Source organism: Otolemur garnettii, unplaced genomic scaffold (assembly GCF_000181295.1).
Source record: "Otolemur garnettii isolate 467f Iridium unplaced genomic scaffold, OtoGar3 scaffold00039, whole genome shotgun sequence".
Classification (NCBI taxonomy): Eukaryota; Metazoa; Chordata; class Mammalia; order Primates; family Galagidae; genus Otolemur; species Otolemur garnettii.
The window spans coordinates 949,490-967,081 of record NW_003852434.1 but is presented as its reverse complement, the minus strand read 5'-3'; the positions used below and the strand labels follow the sequence as shown (position 1 = coordinate 967,081).

The window sequence follows — 17,592 nt, the reverse complement described above, 5'->3', positions numbered from 1 at the left end:
TCAATATTTTTGAGAAATTTCTCTTAGCCTTACATTCTTCTGAACACTTTAATCAGCCTTCAGGTTGGATAATGCTTTTCAGTAAGAGCTCTAGGAGCCTGGGCTAACTGAAAGGACAGGAGACAGGCTGGGGGTCACTGCCCTCAGGCATCTAAGTTTCTAGGGCCCCAGACTTCTGTTGCTAGGCATTCACTGAGAGAATAATGGCAGAGCCTTTGTAAGGTTGGTTTTTCTCCCGCCCTCTTTAAACTCCTTTCTCTGCTTCTGAAAGTGAGTGAATATTTGGAGACAGCCTACAGAGAAGCCAACAGAGGTTTCTGTATGTTAGCAACTGAGATATACCAAGGGAAAAGATTATTGAGGTAAGAATTATCAATAACTTTTTAAAAATTAACCTGCTTTTCTTAAATAAATAAAAGCTTGCTTTTGTTGCTTCTGATGAAATTACAGGTCTGTTTTAAAAACTACTAGCTCAACATGCTTTGTGCAACATTTATTGACTTTTAAAACAAAGTATTAATTTTTAATATGTGGCATTTATAATCCAGTAATATGTGAGTACAGAAAATCTTCTACCAGAATTTAACAAAACATATGAAAGTAGCCTTAAGAAAGCATTTATGTTGAATACTGTTACCATGTTATCACTTAGGGTGCTCTAGCTGACAGGCTAAATCAACTACAGAATCAACAAACTGTAAACTGTATACTGTGAAACTGTTAATCTTTTGGACACAAGATGTTGCCGGTTTAATTTTACAGATATTCTGATTGCTCTGAGTGTAGGAAGCCTGGGAGTAAACAATTGGTGTGCTAGTGTCTTTATAAATACGACTTTTTCTTTTTTTCTTTTGAAATCAAGCTCTGAGTTTACCGTTTCCATCAGTTTTCTAATGTGGTAGAAGTTGACTTCTGTGTATAAACAAAATTCCTAAGACTCTAAATTAAAACATGAAATCAAGTTACCTTGGGGGAGAGGGTTTAGTTTAATCCCTAAATTGAAAGCCCCTGGGCTGTAATGGCAGCTGTCTCTCCTCTGGGCTGCCATGCCTCAGGCCGTTACTCCACTTTATGTTAAAATGGGGATTCTGAGTCACTAGCCACAGGGCTGTTAGAGAAATTTATGAGACAATGTCGTTTTTATGCCACTTAATAGAGTGCTTAGCACAAAATCGGTGACAAGGTAACAATTAATGTCCTGGAGAAGGTACATCAGCATTAACCCACCCTTCCACTGCTGTGAAAAAACTTAGAAAATGAATGACACGTCCAGTGAGAATTTGTAAAGAAGGTGAGCCACAGAGAAGGCTTTCTGTGCTTAGAGTAACATTGTCTTAAGAGCAAAGAAATGGGAGGCAAGCGGGTTCAGGCCAGGGCAAGAGGAGAGCTATAAGGGAAATTAAACAAAGGCTTGATAAAATGTATCGCTGGTTTCTTCATATAACATCAGAACTTTCACCATATGTGACTTTACTGTGTATAGAAGAGTCCTAGGCAGTGGCGAGTGTAAGGGTGGGGAGAACCCAGAACTGAAGCTTGGCAGGCGATAGCAAGGGGCGCGTCCACGATCAGACCACAGGTTTTGACAGAGCAGGGGTGTTAGAAAAAGGTTTCAGGGTCAAACTGATATTTCTTTCTACACTGCGTGGCCTGTGGTTCTAAAAGAAATAGTCAAAGGATTGGGAGGGAAGAAGTCCCTAAAACTATGAGGAAAACCATGTGCTTTATTAAAGTAGATGTTTGTATTACCTACCAGGATTTGGGAGCAGAAGTGCGGATAAGTTGAGGAAAACGCAAATGCGGAAAATTTCTTTGTCTGTGATTCACAGGAACCTTTTCAGTGGCTAATTTCCTTTACTTTTTCTTAATCAGAGAGAGCACAGCTTGCACGCGGTAAGGCAGGCAAGGAATTCACTGCCAAGGAAGGATATTCCTTAATTTTATTGGAGTATTTGTTGGCATTGAGTTAAGTTTGCATTCCAATCCAGCAAATACATATTTCAAAACTAAAACTACATTTGTAACACCTTTCAACTGTTTTTTTAAGGTATCAGAGGACCCCAGGCTGTTATCTAGTTATGACATACGTACGAAATCTCCAAAATTTGTGAATTAATGTTGGATGCACTTGTTTTGTTAAACATGATTTCTTATAACTATAGAAGCAGCTGTTCTCATTTTGTGTGAATGTTAATGTGTGTATGAATGAATTAGATGTCTTTTTCTTGTAAATAAAATATGGAGACAAGGATATTAATTAAAGATGTTTTGTGTTGTTAAAGGTGCTCGTGGTGAACGGAGATGTCTTTTCTAGTCGGTATCCCTATTACAGCTCCGGTATTGGTTCATCTAGGGTTGATTCACATTTTTACCCATTTAAGTGCTGTGCCCCTTCTTCAATTCATGGCTGTATTGTTGTAAGCTGTCTACTGAGTCACCTGAATAGAGCTACCTTTCAAGTTGTGTTTTAGCTCTTGCAAATTGAACAGTCATGACACAATGAATCCTGTATAGTAACTTACACATTAATTATTTTGAAAATATTTCAGATGAATATAAAGTACCTTGTGGGCTGTCTTTTTTTGTTTTTGTTCTGATTATAACTCTTGTTTCCAATATTTGGTTATTCCCTAGATTTATTATTAATATTAATAAGAGTGATATCTTTAAATTTAAGCTAAGTTTATTAAAATTAGGACATATTAATCACCATCTTGCTGCTTATAAATAATCCTCTCAGAAGGATTACCTTAATTTTTTGGTGATGGTTATATGCTACAATAACCTTGAGTAGAATTATCATACTTCTTTAATTCAATTACTATAATGGTAATTGAAACGGTATTTTCCTATAAAAAAGAAAAAGAATTTTGGGGATACTATTCAAGTATTTATCTTTTTTTGTTGTTGTTGCTATTTTTCATAAATCCACATTCCTGATATTGAAACATTTTTATCAATATTATTTTAGATTAACAGTAAATATAGAAATATATATAGTCAAAAATAGTATTTATCATTATTTTTCTGTTAATAAAATCAGAAAAAAACCTTTTAAACTCTAAATTGAAGTGCGTTTAGGGATTCTCAGAGCCGGTGAATGAAGAGTTAGGTCCAGAAAGACTGCTGACTTGGCTTTGAAAACCTGGTTTTTACTACCAATTCTAACAGTGTAGTTTTCTAAGTGCCATGTAGTACTTTTTCTTCTGTATCATGTCTTAGCATATTAGATTTTTGGTGAATATTAACTTTTTTTTTTTTTTTTGAGACAGAGCCTCAAGCTGTCCCCCTTGGTAGAGTGCCGTGGCATAGCTCACAGCAACCTCCAACTCCTGGGCTCAAGCGAGTCTCCTGCCTCTGCCTCCCAAGTAGCTGGGACTACAGGCGCCCACCACAATGCCTGGCTTTTTTTTTTTCCAGTTGCAGCCATCGTTGTTTGGCAGGATTCAAACCCTCCACCTTAGGTGTATGTGGCTGGCGCCTTAGCCATTTGAGCCACAGGCGCCAAGCCTGTGAATATTAACTTAATTTAAATTGACTTTCTACGCATAGATCATCTTGTATACCAGAGAATACAAATATTAAACTTGTAGGCGGTGCCTGTGGCTCAAGGAGTAGGGCGCTGGCCCCATACCCCAGAGGTGGCGGTTTCAAACCCAGCCCCAGACAAAAACTGCAAAAACAAAAAACATATATTAAACTTGTATTTGAATATTTGAATAATGTGTTGTTCTTAATAAAAGGCCTCTTGAAATAGTGCTATTATGTGGTTGAATATTTTTGCTTTTGTCTATGAAAGATATTGGGATAAAATTATGTTTTTCTTAAAATTTTTGTTTTTTAATATTTAGTATTAGGTTTTTATGGCCTCATAATTGAATAGAGATGTATTTTCTCTTCTTCTATTGTTGAAAAGAGTTCATGAATACTTGTATTAATCATTTCTTAAGTATTTAATAGAACTTACTAGGGAAGACCTATGGGCCAGGAGTTTTCTTTGTGGGAAAATTATTACAAATGGGGCTTTTCAGAGTTTTATGATGCCTCTTTTTATCAATTTTTAAAAGTTTTTTTTAAACTTTAAAATTTTTACTTTTTTTACAGAATATAACTGTTTTACTGAAATTGTTGATGTATTGGCATAAAATTGTTCAAACTATCTCCGTACTATCTTTTCAATGTCTGCGATCTCCTAGTGATGTCTCCACTTTTATTTTTAACATTTTTAACATTTTGTTAGGTTAAACATTGGTAATCTCTTCTCTCTCATTTTTCTTGCTTAGTCTTGTTAAAGGTTAATTGTTTTCAGCTTTTAAAAAAATCACCTTTGAAAATTGCTGATTTTAACCTATTCTTTGTTCATTTTCTGTTTCATTAATTTCTACTACTATTTTTATTATTTCTTCATTCTAATGATCAGATATATTAGACCTTTTTATCTAATATTAAAAAGGGAAGCATATCTCATTTATTTCATTCTGTTCTTCTTTTTTAATACAGACACTTAAAGTAAAAAAGTTGTGTAATTCTTGATTTTTCCATTATAATTCATTAAAATATATATAAAACATCCATGTGATTTCTACTCTGACAAATTATTTAGAAATTGGCTGCCTCAAAAAATAAATAAAAATAAAAATAAATTTTTAAAAAGATGTACGTTCTCTCATTAAAAAAATTACATATTATTGATAGGTTACTTTTATTTATTCATTATACTTATGTGTTTGTAAAACATTCTACTTATTTTTATTCTTTGATATTTACCAAGTAATATTTCATGACCCAGTATATATTTTGTATCAATAATTGTGCCACATAGATGTGAAAAATACAGATTCTCCAGTTGTTGGATGTTCAGTTACTATCAATTAGGTACAATTGGTTTATGATTTTGTTCAAATTTCTGTATCATTGCTAATTATTTGTCTACTTGTCTACTCAGGAAAGGATGTTAATAGCTAACCAGGAGATACATTTGTCTATTTCTCCTTTTTTGGAAGCTCTCCTGGCTGCATTTATATTTAGTATTATGTCTTCTAATGAACTGAGTTTTTAATGCTTTGAATTTTCCCTCTTTGTCTCTGAAAATACGCTGTTTTCAAGTCTTCTTTGTCTAATGTAAATATAGTTGAACCAGTTTTCTAACCTTTAACCAGTTTATACTTTGCATGTTATTTTCATTACCCTTTTACTTGAAACTTGTTTTTATAGTGTGGTATTTATAAAATGTTTGTATAAAATAGCAAATAATTGAGGCTTGCTTTTCTTGTTTTATAACTGTCTGACAAACATTGACTTTTAAGTGGAATGATTATTCCACTTACTTTTAATGTACGACTCGGTTTGAGTCTCCCTTCTGGGCTTTTTCTTTCTTTTCTTTCTTGGTCCATTTGTCCCATCTGTTTAAGTCCCTCCCCCCGTCCTTTGTTCTTTCTTGGCCTCTTTTGTATGAATTGACTTCTTTAAAAATATTCCATTTTATGTATTTTTTATTATTATTGAGTTATAAACACATAGATCATGTATACATTAATGTATTTATGGGTTACCATGTGCTGATTTTAAATACAATTTGGGATGGTTACATCAAACTAGTCAATATAGCCTTCACCTCATTTACTTAATTATTGTGTTAAGACATTTATACTCTATACTTAATAGAACTGACATGTGCCATTTTATATCTTATATTGGTTTTTAAACTACATTTTTTGTTTGTTCTAGCAATTAAAATATGTATTTTAACTCATCCCAGTATATTTTCAAATGATATTTTGTTCTTTACATATCACTTAGAAACCTCATGCTTTAAAATTTCTCATTACATATAATAAAGATAATATCAGATTTTTTTGTTTACCTACATATTTAATTTTCTGGTGTACCTCATTTCCTCCCGGCAATCTAGTTTTCTATTGGTGGTGTATTTTTCCCAGCTTGAAGTATTTCTTTAGTATGTCTTAGAGTGTGGATCTTCTGGAATCATATTCTTTAAGGTACTGCCTATGAAGGGTGTCTTTTTTCCCACTTTATTTTTTTAACGATATCCTCATGAGATATGGAATTCTAAATTGACACATTTTTCATTTAGCACTTTGAAGATGTCATTCCATTTTCCTCTTTCATCTATCTGAGTTAATGTGAAGTTAGTTTTAATGGTTTTATGTAATATGGCTTGTTTTTTTTCTGACTACTTTCAACATTTTTTCAATCTTTGTTTTTTCAGGACTTCATCTACAATATGCCCAAACATTATTTCATGCTTGGGGTTTACTGAACTTCTTAGATGCTTGGTTTTATCAATATTAGACAATTCTTATTTACTATCTTTGAAAATTTATCTTCTATTCATTTTCTTTTCTCTTTTATTTCCTCTGATTATATACATGTTAAACCATACGAAATTGTTCCACAGATCTCAGAGGTGGTTCATTTTGTCCACACACTTATTTTTTGTCAATTTGGATAATTTCAGTTTGAACTATTCAAATTAAATGATTATTTTGTTTGATATTTCTAATGTGCTATTAAGCTTATCTAATTAATTTTTTATTTCTAACATCTTTTTTTATTTGTAGCATTTTCATTTTTTTTATTAGTTTTGGTTTCTTCTGAAACTCCCTTTCTGTTCAGACAGGTTGCCTATTCTCTCTACCGCATGCTACTGAAGTTATTTTAAATTCTCTAATACTTCTAATATCTGGGCCTTTTCTAGGTTTTACTTTTTATTGAGGATTTCTTTTTTGACCATGGATCACATTTTCTCATTTCTTCCTTTGTCTCATAATTTTTGATTATGTGAATAGGGGCCTTGTGAATAAGAAAAGTCAGTGAAGACTACAGGACCTAATATTTATCTCCGAAAAGGACACACTCCTTATTCTGTCAGGCCTTCATTGTGGGAGCTGAATTTCTCCAATTTGTAACTGAGCTATGTCTAATCTAAATGAACGTTGTTGTAGCTTTAATTAGTTTTAACTTACCATGATCTTAAAATACTTTGAGGGAATGAACACGATTTTTTTTTCTTCAACTCAGCTTGAGATCTGAGCACAGGCAAAGGTCTGGAGAGCTTTTTATCCTTTGTCACATAGAAAAAAAGGATTTCTAAATTGTGTGTGGTACATAGCCTGAAACCGAGGTGCGGTACCTCTGTGAGCTGCCTTGACATCTGAACCCAGAGGCCCCCGACGGTCCTAACCACAGTCCCCTTCCGCGCTCTGCTCCTGCGGATAAGGTCCCGCCACTCCTCCTTATCAGGGGACCAGGCCTAGCTGTGCCGGGGTAGTGGGTTTCAGCTTCCTGCCCACACAAGGAGTATTCGAACATGCCAATCACATCCTCCTGTGGGAGCCCAGGAACCCCTATGCCACTGTCACTACCAAGTTTGCCTCCTGTGGTCCTCGATTGCTCACTCTGTGCCCTGCGTGGGCCGTGTGCTCCGCCGGGTCCGTGAGTGTGTGCAGGACCTGCCACCAGCGTCTTCCCTCCCTCCAGGGGGCCGTGTGTTCAGCCATCCTCCTAACCCTAGAGTGGAATTCCTCCCTCACCAACGGGTAAGAGTGGATTAAAACACTGTGGGAGATCTACTTTACAGTAAGAAGTCAATTTTTTTAACTCCCTGGTGAGTTCAGTTTTCTTTCCAGACCCACCCGTGGGATTTCCACACCTTGGAAGGTATCTCTCCAGTTACTCGCCTGATCTTCAGCTTTATTTATTTATTTATTTATTTATTTTAAATTAAATCATAGCTGTGTACATTAATGCAATTATGGGGTACAATGTGCTCTCCAGCTTTGGTCGGCCTGTTCCTCCAAAGGGGACCCAGCGGCCTTGGCCTGCCCCCGGGCTGTTGTGTCGCTCGCCCTGGGGAGCGCTGTGGCCCTGGACTTCTTGAGGATGAAATTGCGGGCTCCTTTCCTGCCCTTCTCTGACCACCCCAGGTGGGCGCTGGGGCCTGGAGTGCTTGGTTTCATCTTCCTGCAGTGGAGTCTAACTTGCCTTTCTGCCTTTGCTGGCAGGTGTGAAATCTTTTTCATGGTGTTTGGTGGAAGTCAAGTGGTTATTTAGTAAAAGTTTCCTCCTTTTCACGCGGACCATTTTCTAGTCCTTTGTCTAAGAGAGCTGGCTTTTCTTAGGGTCTTTATTGTTTGTGCCCACTGGTATGTCTAGTTGGACACATTCCCCAGGTCTCAAATCAGAGGCAAAAAGAAACCTGGGACCTGGGAGCTGGGTTGTTCCTGGGGTTTCTCTTCTCCACACTTCGGAGTCTTCTAATGTTTCCTTTATATGTAACAGGATTTTTACATGGACCTTGGTAGGAGGACTGGGGAAAATCTGTCTATTCCATATTTTTAGAAGCAGAAGTCACTCATGATATCACTTGATAACCAGATATGATTTTCCATTGAAGAAATGAAAACATTGTTATTTCTAAAATGACCAAAAGAAAATAAGCCTTAAAGACTTCTGAAATTAATTCTTGCACTTGGAAGGTAATATTAAATATTAAATAAGCAATAGAAGAGGTTTGTAAAGTATCTCTCTCTTACGAGGGACATTTGGATACCTTTATTAGTGTTTTCTTTGTGTTATTCATTATAAGGGTAAAATTTTAATGTTGGAAAAACTATGTTGGGATTTTTCCCTTAGAAACTAATATGCTTCTCCCACTTAATATTAAGAATTATATAATTCATTCTATAACCATTTCCCTTTCCTGTCAGCCCACTAGGACCTAAATTTGTTTTTAATTTTAATTCATCTGCACATCTTCGCTTTTGCCTCCCTCACTAGGGCTTCCCCATCCTCTGTTATACAGCTCTAATTCTGTTTTATGATTCTAATGGGGCTGTGATGGTTTCAAGATAATCCTTCCCAAATTTATTTTGCAACATGTAGAAGCAATGGGCTTTCTGAATTTCACTTAGGAAGGACTTACAAGAGGCAATAAGGTTGAAAGAATATTTCAGAATTTTGAAGTTTGTTCCTAGAGCAAGTGCGTTATATTGCTTTGTGTGTGTGTGTGAGTGGGTGGGTGTGGCCAAGAGGAGGTGAAATTGAGACCTGCTCCTTAACCCCATGACAGGTGTTATTACCGTATATAATAGTGCATTAATAGCTTCATTCATTCGTTTATTGATTCAAAAAGTATCTGTTGAATACCTACCAAACACTGCTCTAGGTACTCAGAATGTAGCGGGCTTCGGCTCTCCTGGAGGTTCCGTTCCAGCAAATGAAGAGAGAATGATTTCTGTGTCATCAAGGATGTGGCAACATTCGCTCTTACAATTTTGTGTGGGAATTTAAAAAGGCACTCAAACGAAGAAGAAAGGAAAAGTAATCATTAGACTAAACACAAACTTATAAAAACACAAATTTCCCCTCTAATTTCATAGACTCAGACTAACAGAAATCATTAGATTATTAGAAGTATCTTGGTACTGTGTATGTTTTAGCTATGAGATAGAAACAAAACTGAAAAAGTTAAAAACAACTGGGAAAATGAATTTAATAAATGCATATAAATATAAATTTGAAAGTTATGTTTTCTAAATCCCTCTAAAGTTTTGAGAGACATTATCAGGTAGTAGAAAGAATCAGAACAGGGCATAAATATCGGTTCTATCAATTATAGTTTGTTATCCTAGGAAGTTATTTAACTTCTTTAAGCTTAATTTCCCATGAGTAAGATGAGAGTAGAGTACCTACCTAACACAAGTGTGAGGATTAAATAATATGCCAAATATAACTTAACTAGCACATTGTCTGGCTCATTAAAATCATGCAGAAATCTGTTTCTCTCCTTCCTCCAGTTCTTTTGCTGTATCTTTATAGCAACTCCCTTCAGAAGTTTTTAATATTTTTCAAACAACATAACATTGAATTTTGTTTTTTTGCAATTATTTTTGACAGTTCCAACTTACCAGAAGAAGGCTATAATGAACTCTCATTTAGATATTTTAAACTATTTTAGGAAAATAAGAATTTCTCATATGAAAAATAAAGAAAGAAGTTGCTAAGAAATCCTAGCAATTAAGTAGAAGTTATTTCACACACTCAACATTTTATGAAGAATAATAACTCTTGCACCTATAAAAATGGCTTTGGATAATACATAGCACAATCTACAGTGAACTCTTCAATCCAAGATTCTCTTTAACTCACATTTTTTTGTTTGTTTTTTCTCCTTATGGTTAGAAAATTAATTCATATGGGTTATAAGGGAAAGAATGAAAAATAAAAGTTCCATTATCCCATCATCTAGAAATAACTAGGTATATGTATTCAATTCTATGTTTATGATAAAATTAATAATGAATAAACTTCCTGATAGCATGTATTGTAATGAATTTTGTGATTTTTTGTAAAATGTTCAAACTGAATAACAGACAATGTGCTAAAATATAATTTAGTATAAATAATCTAGTGGAAAATGAGTACCCTAGAATGATGGGGTTCAGATATACAAAACCAGTGGTGTACGTTCACCTAGCACTAGTACTTAACAGTATCTAGACAATAATGACAAGAGTATTACTCCAGCAGTCATCCCAGGAATATTATTTTTCTTAATTTTTTATCTGAGGAGTACTAACCAGCCTTAGAAAGCAGAATTTGAGGTTAGGCTTATGATAGTTTCTGAATACGAATATTTATGTATCTAATTAAAGACCCCAAATCATGAGAGGAACAGGGATTCTCTGAGGAATTAATGGTGCAAGATGGCTTAGGAGCTCAATCATGAGACACAGAACCTTTAGCCTTTTGATCAAAGGTCACTTGCAAGTTAGGATGGGGGTGAGCAAAAGTCATTACTGGTCAATCCCTTCCAGGAGGTATAATGAATGGCTTAGCGCCATGCTATTTTTATCAGTTATATATTCAAGGGGTGACCCTTTACCTCCAAAGTTCACTTGTCCTGACCAGGATCAAGGTGGTCTTTCAAACTATAGAAGCAAAAAAAATCCATGAACAACATTTTTCTGTCTGTTTCTCAGAATTTCAAGACTTTTACTAAATCTAAGAAAATAGGTTTAAAATTGTATACTAACTAGAAATATTTTGCTTGAATTTTACTGAATTACTGTTCTCTAAGCCAAAGCTGTCATTTCTCTCTTTTTCAGGTAAAGAAGTTGTAAAATCTTTTTCTTAGGACTGAAAACCATGTTTGTATTGTGAAAATTATGCAATTTCATTGCTCCTTGTAACAATTAATTGCTTCCTGAATTGCCCATGTTGGGCTGTTGGCTGTTTAACTAATGCAAGTTTTGTGGATTGTCCTGTGGCATAGCTGAGAAACGGATGCTTTGTGCCACATAACAGAGTCACTTAGGGTTGCTGATTATTGTATGTCTTAGTTTTAATAACTCCATAGTATACACCCTCTGATTAGGTGCACATAGAAATGAATGACAAAATTTGAAGGAAGAAAAAAGTATTAAGACTGCATCACCAGTCAGGCACCAGGTTTCCAATTCTCCAGTTCCAAAAGAAGGAATTTAATAATCTAATAATAATAAAATCTAATAATAATTTGATAATACATGACTGAATATTTAGTAGGAGTCTGATGCCTGGCACAAAAGATATATTGTGTATGGATCTAGCTTTCAAATAATATATAACAAACCATAAGCTAATGGACAGCCAAGAATATTTGTGCCTTTCTTCAGAATCCCAACACTTAATAGAGTATCTTCCTTAGACTGAGGGTTTAGGTTACTATTGAATGTATGAATACATGAATGAGTGAATGAAAGTGCTGCTGTAACTTAGCTTATATGTCTGTCTGGAGTCTGCTATGGAATTTTACAGATGGGAGAGGATAATTGAAGTCCGAGGATAAGAGATTTGCTAGAGAAATGAAATCATGAATCCCATGTAGCATCTCTATTAAAAATAAAAAAAGACAACTCTTTGATCTATGTAGTTCTCTGTATAATTTTATGCTATAATAAAAGTATGAAAGCATCACATATAATCTCATTTTAATTAATTTTCAGGCAACTCCACTTTTTCTTTATCTGTTCCTTAGTGGTAAAATACTAATTACTCCCAACCACTAGAAGATCAGGACCAGAAAAAAGAGGAATTGTAATTCTGTTTGTTCAGTTCCTTAATTGGTATCTCTGATAAAAATTCTGAGAGCAAAATGTAAAGTGAGTTCTGTGTAGACCTGTATAACTTAATTATTTATGCTGTCCTTTTCTGTTGTTACTTATCATCATTGAGATTAACTTCAAGCAATGATACAGCTCAAGTGTATTTATGAAAAAATCTATAATTTCTTTATAGTTGTGGTTTATGAAAGAATAGAGGCTCTTTTAACAAGATTTTATTGATTTGTAAGCATGTGGATACACATTTGAACAAAACGTGGCTCTCCGGGTAGGGCGTACTGAATACAAAGTATCATAAAATTTTTTCTCAATTACTTTATGTAGCAGAACAAAGTTTTAAATTCCATTATTTGGCATTTACAAATGAAATTTGACACTTCCCATCATCTCCATGAAGCTTCTCTTCAAAACCAGTGAAACATGAAACATGAGTGTACCCAGGAAAGGAAAGTGACTTCATGTTTTTCTCCCGGGGTTTCCTGATAACAGTTGTCTGTGTTTTCCCATTTCCCCATAGCTTTGCCAGAGACCCTTCACCACTTCCATAGAGACATCCTACCAGAGGTCACAGATCACAAAAAACCTACAGAAACAGGAAATTAACGTTCCTGAGTCCAGGACAAAACGCAGAAGCCTGTTTCCTCTACACATCTCAAATTGGCAAAGACCTGTCTGAGCAGGTTCAGTGTGGAAGCAGCTGTTGATCAAAAGGCCTGAGGACTTTGTCCCCCGATTTCACATGAGCTTTCTTGCCTCAAACTACTGAGATGAAGGGGGCCAGATTATTTGTCCTGCTTTCTAGTTTGTGGAGCGGGGGAATTGGGCTTCCTGACAGTAGGCATTCTTGGACTACACCTGAGGGTAAAAACTTCCAGGAGACCAGGACCTCTGCTTCGGTTTCTCCAAATAAAACACCAACTTTCCAGATGCTGCCCAGCACTCAGATGGCGTCTGCTGATGTAACTACAACTCCTGAGGCAAGAACTTCTGAAGAGAGTCTTCTAAAATCAACACTGCCCCTCTCAGAGACGAGTGGACCTCCCCAGGTGAGAAACCAAACCGTCACCCCCACAAGGAAGATGGAAGAAGGAGTGGTGAAGTTACGAAGTCTTGCTCTCCCTACCAACTCCACCGTCAAGTTCAGTCCCGGGGAAGAGTCAGTTGTCCTTTCCAACGCTACGCTGAAGTTTCTTCAGAGCTTTGCCCAAAAGTCAAGTCGACAAGCAATCCCCCCAAACTCAGTCGGTGGCCTGGGGAATCGATCCCCCCGGGAAACATACCTCAGCAGAGGGGACAGCCGTCCAAGCCAAAGAACGGACTACCAAAAGCCAAGTTTTGAGACAACTAGAGGAAAGTAAGAAATGTTCTTTCCTTTTCTTATTCTTTTTCTAACTGTGAGGTCTATAAGTTTACAAATGAATAGTTTAAACTGACTCTTAGAAAATTGTTTCATGTTTGAGATGAAATTGGACTATTTGTAATTTTATCATTTCAGTTAGATGAGGGAATTACTTTCTTCTCTAATGAGAAAAAGAACAAATAATAGGCAGCAATTTTGTCCTAATTGAAATGGTCCAGGTCACTTTTCTATTCTCTTTTATAGGCGCTTTTCCTTGGGCTAGTCACTGTCAAACAAAATAGCCCCACAGTGACTAGAAGCTTATTTAATGCAACTCAGGGTTTTGGTGTTCACGCCCTCATGTATGCCCCCAATACAAAAGAAAAAACAATACAATTGGGGTATAAACTGATTTAAATACTGAAATAGGAGCGTTATGGTAAGTATACAGTTATCACAAATCAAAGCAAGGAGACCTTGAGCTGTAATTCTGGCTCCACAGTTGTCTCGAGATCCATGATTTTGAACAAGTCAACTGATTTCCCGGGACTGAAGTTTCTTCATCTGTAAACTATAGATATAATACAGGGAAGGTAGATAAAAATACAACTTTTCAGGGTTATGGTGTAGATTCAAATTAACAAAGTGTGTTTGATAAATAGTTTTCACAGAATAGGTGCTCAACGAATTAAATTTCACTTGCACTGCTATTATATTGAGCTGTGTTGTCATGAATGATGGGATGAATCAGAAAAGCCTATTTTCCACATTGATTTTGATTTAAAATGAGAGCAATTCGAATTGTTGAAGTAAAAGAATGAAACCAAGTTTTAAGTGATATTGTTCAGGAAGGCTTTCAAACAAACTAAAAACCAAATCAAGCAAACACAAAAATTACTGGCAAATCAATGTTTTATTCATTTTCTATTCAGAGTCATCTGTGTATTTGGAGGGCTGGCAGTTCAGTGTTAACAAAACTAAATGTACCTTTTACGTAATAAAACAATGTCAAGACAGCAGGTATTCCTTGGGAACTAAACTGAGGAAGACATCTTACTAATAAAATTCAAGTTAAAAATTATAGTTGCCACCTGCTATGGGAAAGGAGTTCTATTAAAGTTGTTAGTATAAAGATGAAGAGAGAGACTTTGGGAATAATGCAAACTAATACATTTGTACTTATATATTCTTTATTATGCCCTGTGTTTTAAAAATTACAAAATTTTTGGAAAATAAAACAAGTAAATCTGATTTGAACTAAAACATATTCATTCAGTGGGGTTTGAAACCATCTCAATCTACTGCAAAATGAATGGTACATATTACAAAGTGTACAACTTAGAATAGGTAGTTATTATTGTCTATGACACATTTTGCCAACATGTATTAATATTTCTCACTTGGGGGGGAAACAGGATTTTGCCTATCAAATAATGAGAATTGTTATTCATTGAGAGCTTTTTATAAATCACTTGCACGTATCATTTTTATTAATCATATTTTATTAGAGTCTAGTTCAATTTTTTTTTTCTTTTTTGCAGTTTTTGGCCAAGGCTGGGTTTGAACCTGCCACCTCTGGCATATGGGGCCGGCACCTTAGTCCTTTGAGCCACAGGTGCCACCCCGAGTCTAGTTCAGTTTTTTTAACTTATTACAATAGAACCCTTAGACATCTTAGACATTCATAGGAAACGACTGTGAGCTTTACAGAGAAGCCAAAGTCAGGAGACGTTTTAATAGACGAGGAAAAAAAAGAGCAAAGATCAATACCATTTAAATTTGTATAGTATGTGGAAAGGAGCATATTGCTGTCATAATTAATGATTCATGTATCATAAATTAATAGTGAATAGATACTAGTTTTTAAATAAATCCTAGTGGTTTTAACCTAGGCCCTCATTTTCAAAGCTTGGGAACATCTATTTCCCTGGCGAGTATTTATAAATTGTCTATCATATACCTAGCCCTGTGCTGGGCTCTGAGCATACAGAGAATTTAAAAAATAATAATAATCTTTGCTTTGAAGGAATATTTCCCATAAATAGTAAATATCTATTAGATTTTAAAAAATTCAGTATGTATGAGAAACCCGATATTAAAGGTATAACTCACTGATATCTTAAGACTTCTTAATCATTATTCTATGAAAATGATAGTGGAATCAGAAAATGCTCAAGTCTCTTCTACAGACACAGGTGGCTGCAAAGAAGCCTTGATACAGTGAAAAGAAGGCTTTTTATGTTTTCATTTATTAGCAAATAGTAATAGAAAACACTTTCATGATATTTACTTGTATGGCAATTGTTCTTAGTACTATACTGTTAAGATATGTGTGTGTATATATATTTCTAATTTAATTGCTGCCATAATTCCACACAGAAGGGTAGGATTTCTTTCTTTCTTTCTTCCTTCTTTTCTCTCCCTCTCTCTTTCTCTTTACAGAGTCTCACTCTGTCACCGTAAGTTGAGTGCTATGGCATCATAGGTCACAGCAATCTCAAACTCTTGGGCTCAAGCAGTCTTCTTGCCTCAGCTTCCCAGTAGCTGGGCCTATGTGTGCCAGTCACAATTTCTGGCTAATATTTCTCTATTTTTAGTAGAGATGGGATATTGCTCTTGCTCAGGCTGATCTTGAACTTCTGAGCCAAGCAATCCACCCATTTGGGCCTCCCAGAGTGCTAGAATCACATGCGTGAGGCACTATACCTGGCCTCTGTCATTTCTTTACAGAGAGGTTAAGTAACTTGCCTAAAGTCACTTAGTGAAAAATCTCAGGGCAAATCTTCAAACTCAAGCTGGCCAGATTTAGAGTCGTAGCTCTCTTCTCTTACATTGTACTTCCTTGCCAAGTCCAATTTATCACACCAAGTGGGAAAATAAGTGTGACCAGTTCACTTACTTCCCTGCTAAGAGCCCTCAGAGGCTTTTGATTCCCTCTAGAACACAGTCCAGATTCCTCCCCCGGTGAGTCCTGTAACACCACCCTTGACCTGCCTCCTGCCTATCTCCCCAGCCTCATCTCCTGCCACTTCCTGCTGATTCAAATTTGGGCCCCAATTTGGTGTTTGTTAAAGCTGCGCTTCTTCCCTGATCTTTTCTCTTCCTCTCCTCCTTTCACTCCTACTAATAATACCTCTAGGCAGCTTCTCACGTGAAGCTGGGGGGGGGCCTTCTCACTGTTTCTCCAGCTTCCTTTGAATTTTTCCATCACTGCACTTATAACAATGCATAGTAACTATAATGAACTTGTGATCTCTTTGCACACTGTAAATATTTAATGTCACCTCCCAAGGAGACCTCTGAAGATGCAACACACAGCTGTCTATTCTCTCACTTGCCATTCCTTATCAATCCTTCTTTTAATCTTATTTTTTAATAATAATTCAATCTTACTTTTTTCTTCACAGCACTTATTTTAAAGCATTTGGTCAATTTACATAGACAGTAGTATATATTATATCTTTCCAAAATAAAATATGTATCCCATGAAAGCAGAAGCCTTACCTTTTTTTTTCCTGCCATCTTCCCTGCCTAGAACTGTGCTAGACACATAGAAAGCTCAATAAAACTCTGGGGATTATAAGATGAGTTTGGAGCGCAGAGGGGAAATCAAGGCTAGAGATCTGTTTGGTGGAAAGCACTGACCTCAGGAATGTAAGTCATGAATGTGGATGATACTGAAAGAAAGAAGGGCCTGGAGTCATGATCAAAGACCCTCTAATTGATATCTCATGGATTAATGTGGCAAATGCCTGCAATAGACCTTTCAGTGGGGTACCCAGAGAAATTAGTAAGGAAAGTAGACACATGTGGTGCCATAGAGCAAAAGAGGACAATATTTTAGGAAAGAGGAACAGAATCAAGAATGTGAAATACTAGTTAAAAAGATAGTAAAATGAAGGCTGAAATATGCGTGGTTTTAGCGACATGGAGGTGATAGCACATAAGTGAGCACCGTGCTCTGGCCTCAGTGAGTTTAGGTGTGAAAGAAGGTGGAAAAAGAGAGCAGTGATAGGCAACTCTACTGAAAGGTCTGTCGGGGGCAGTGACGGACAACTCTACTGAAAGGTCTGTCGCGGGCAGTGATGGGCAACTCTACTGAAAGGTCTGTTGGGAGCAGTGATGGGC

At 36.0% G+C, this 17,592-nt stretch overlaps 1 protein-coding gene across 1 annotated transcript in view; it reads left to right on the top strand.

Annotated features, from left to right (window-relative positions):
• Positions 1-12,892: 12,892 nt before the first annotated feature.
• Positions 12,893-17,592, top strand: part of MMRN1 (multimerin 1) — a 51,888-nt gene continuing 47,188 nt past the window's right edge. The window contains exon 1 of the mRNA XM_003790013.2: positions 12,893-13,479. Within this exon, the coding sequence (XP_003790061.1) occupies positions 12,893-13,479 (587 nt within the window). The remainder of the gene's footprint in view (positions 13,480-17,592) is intronic.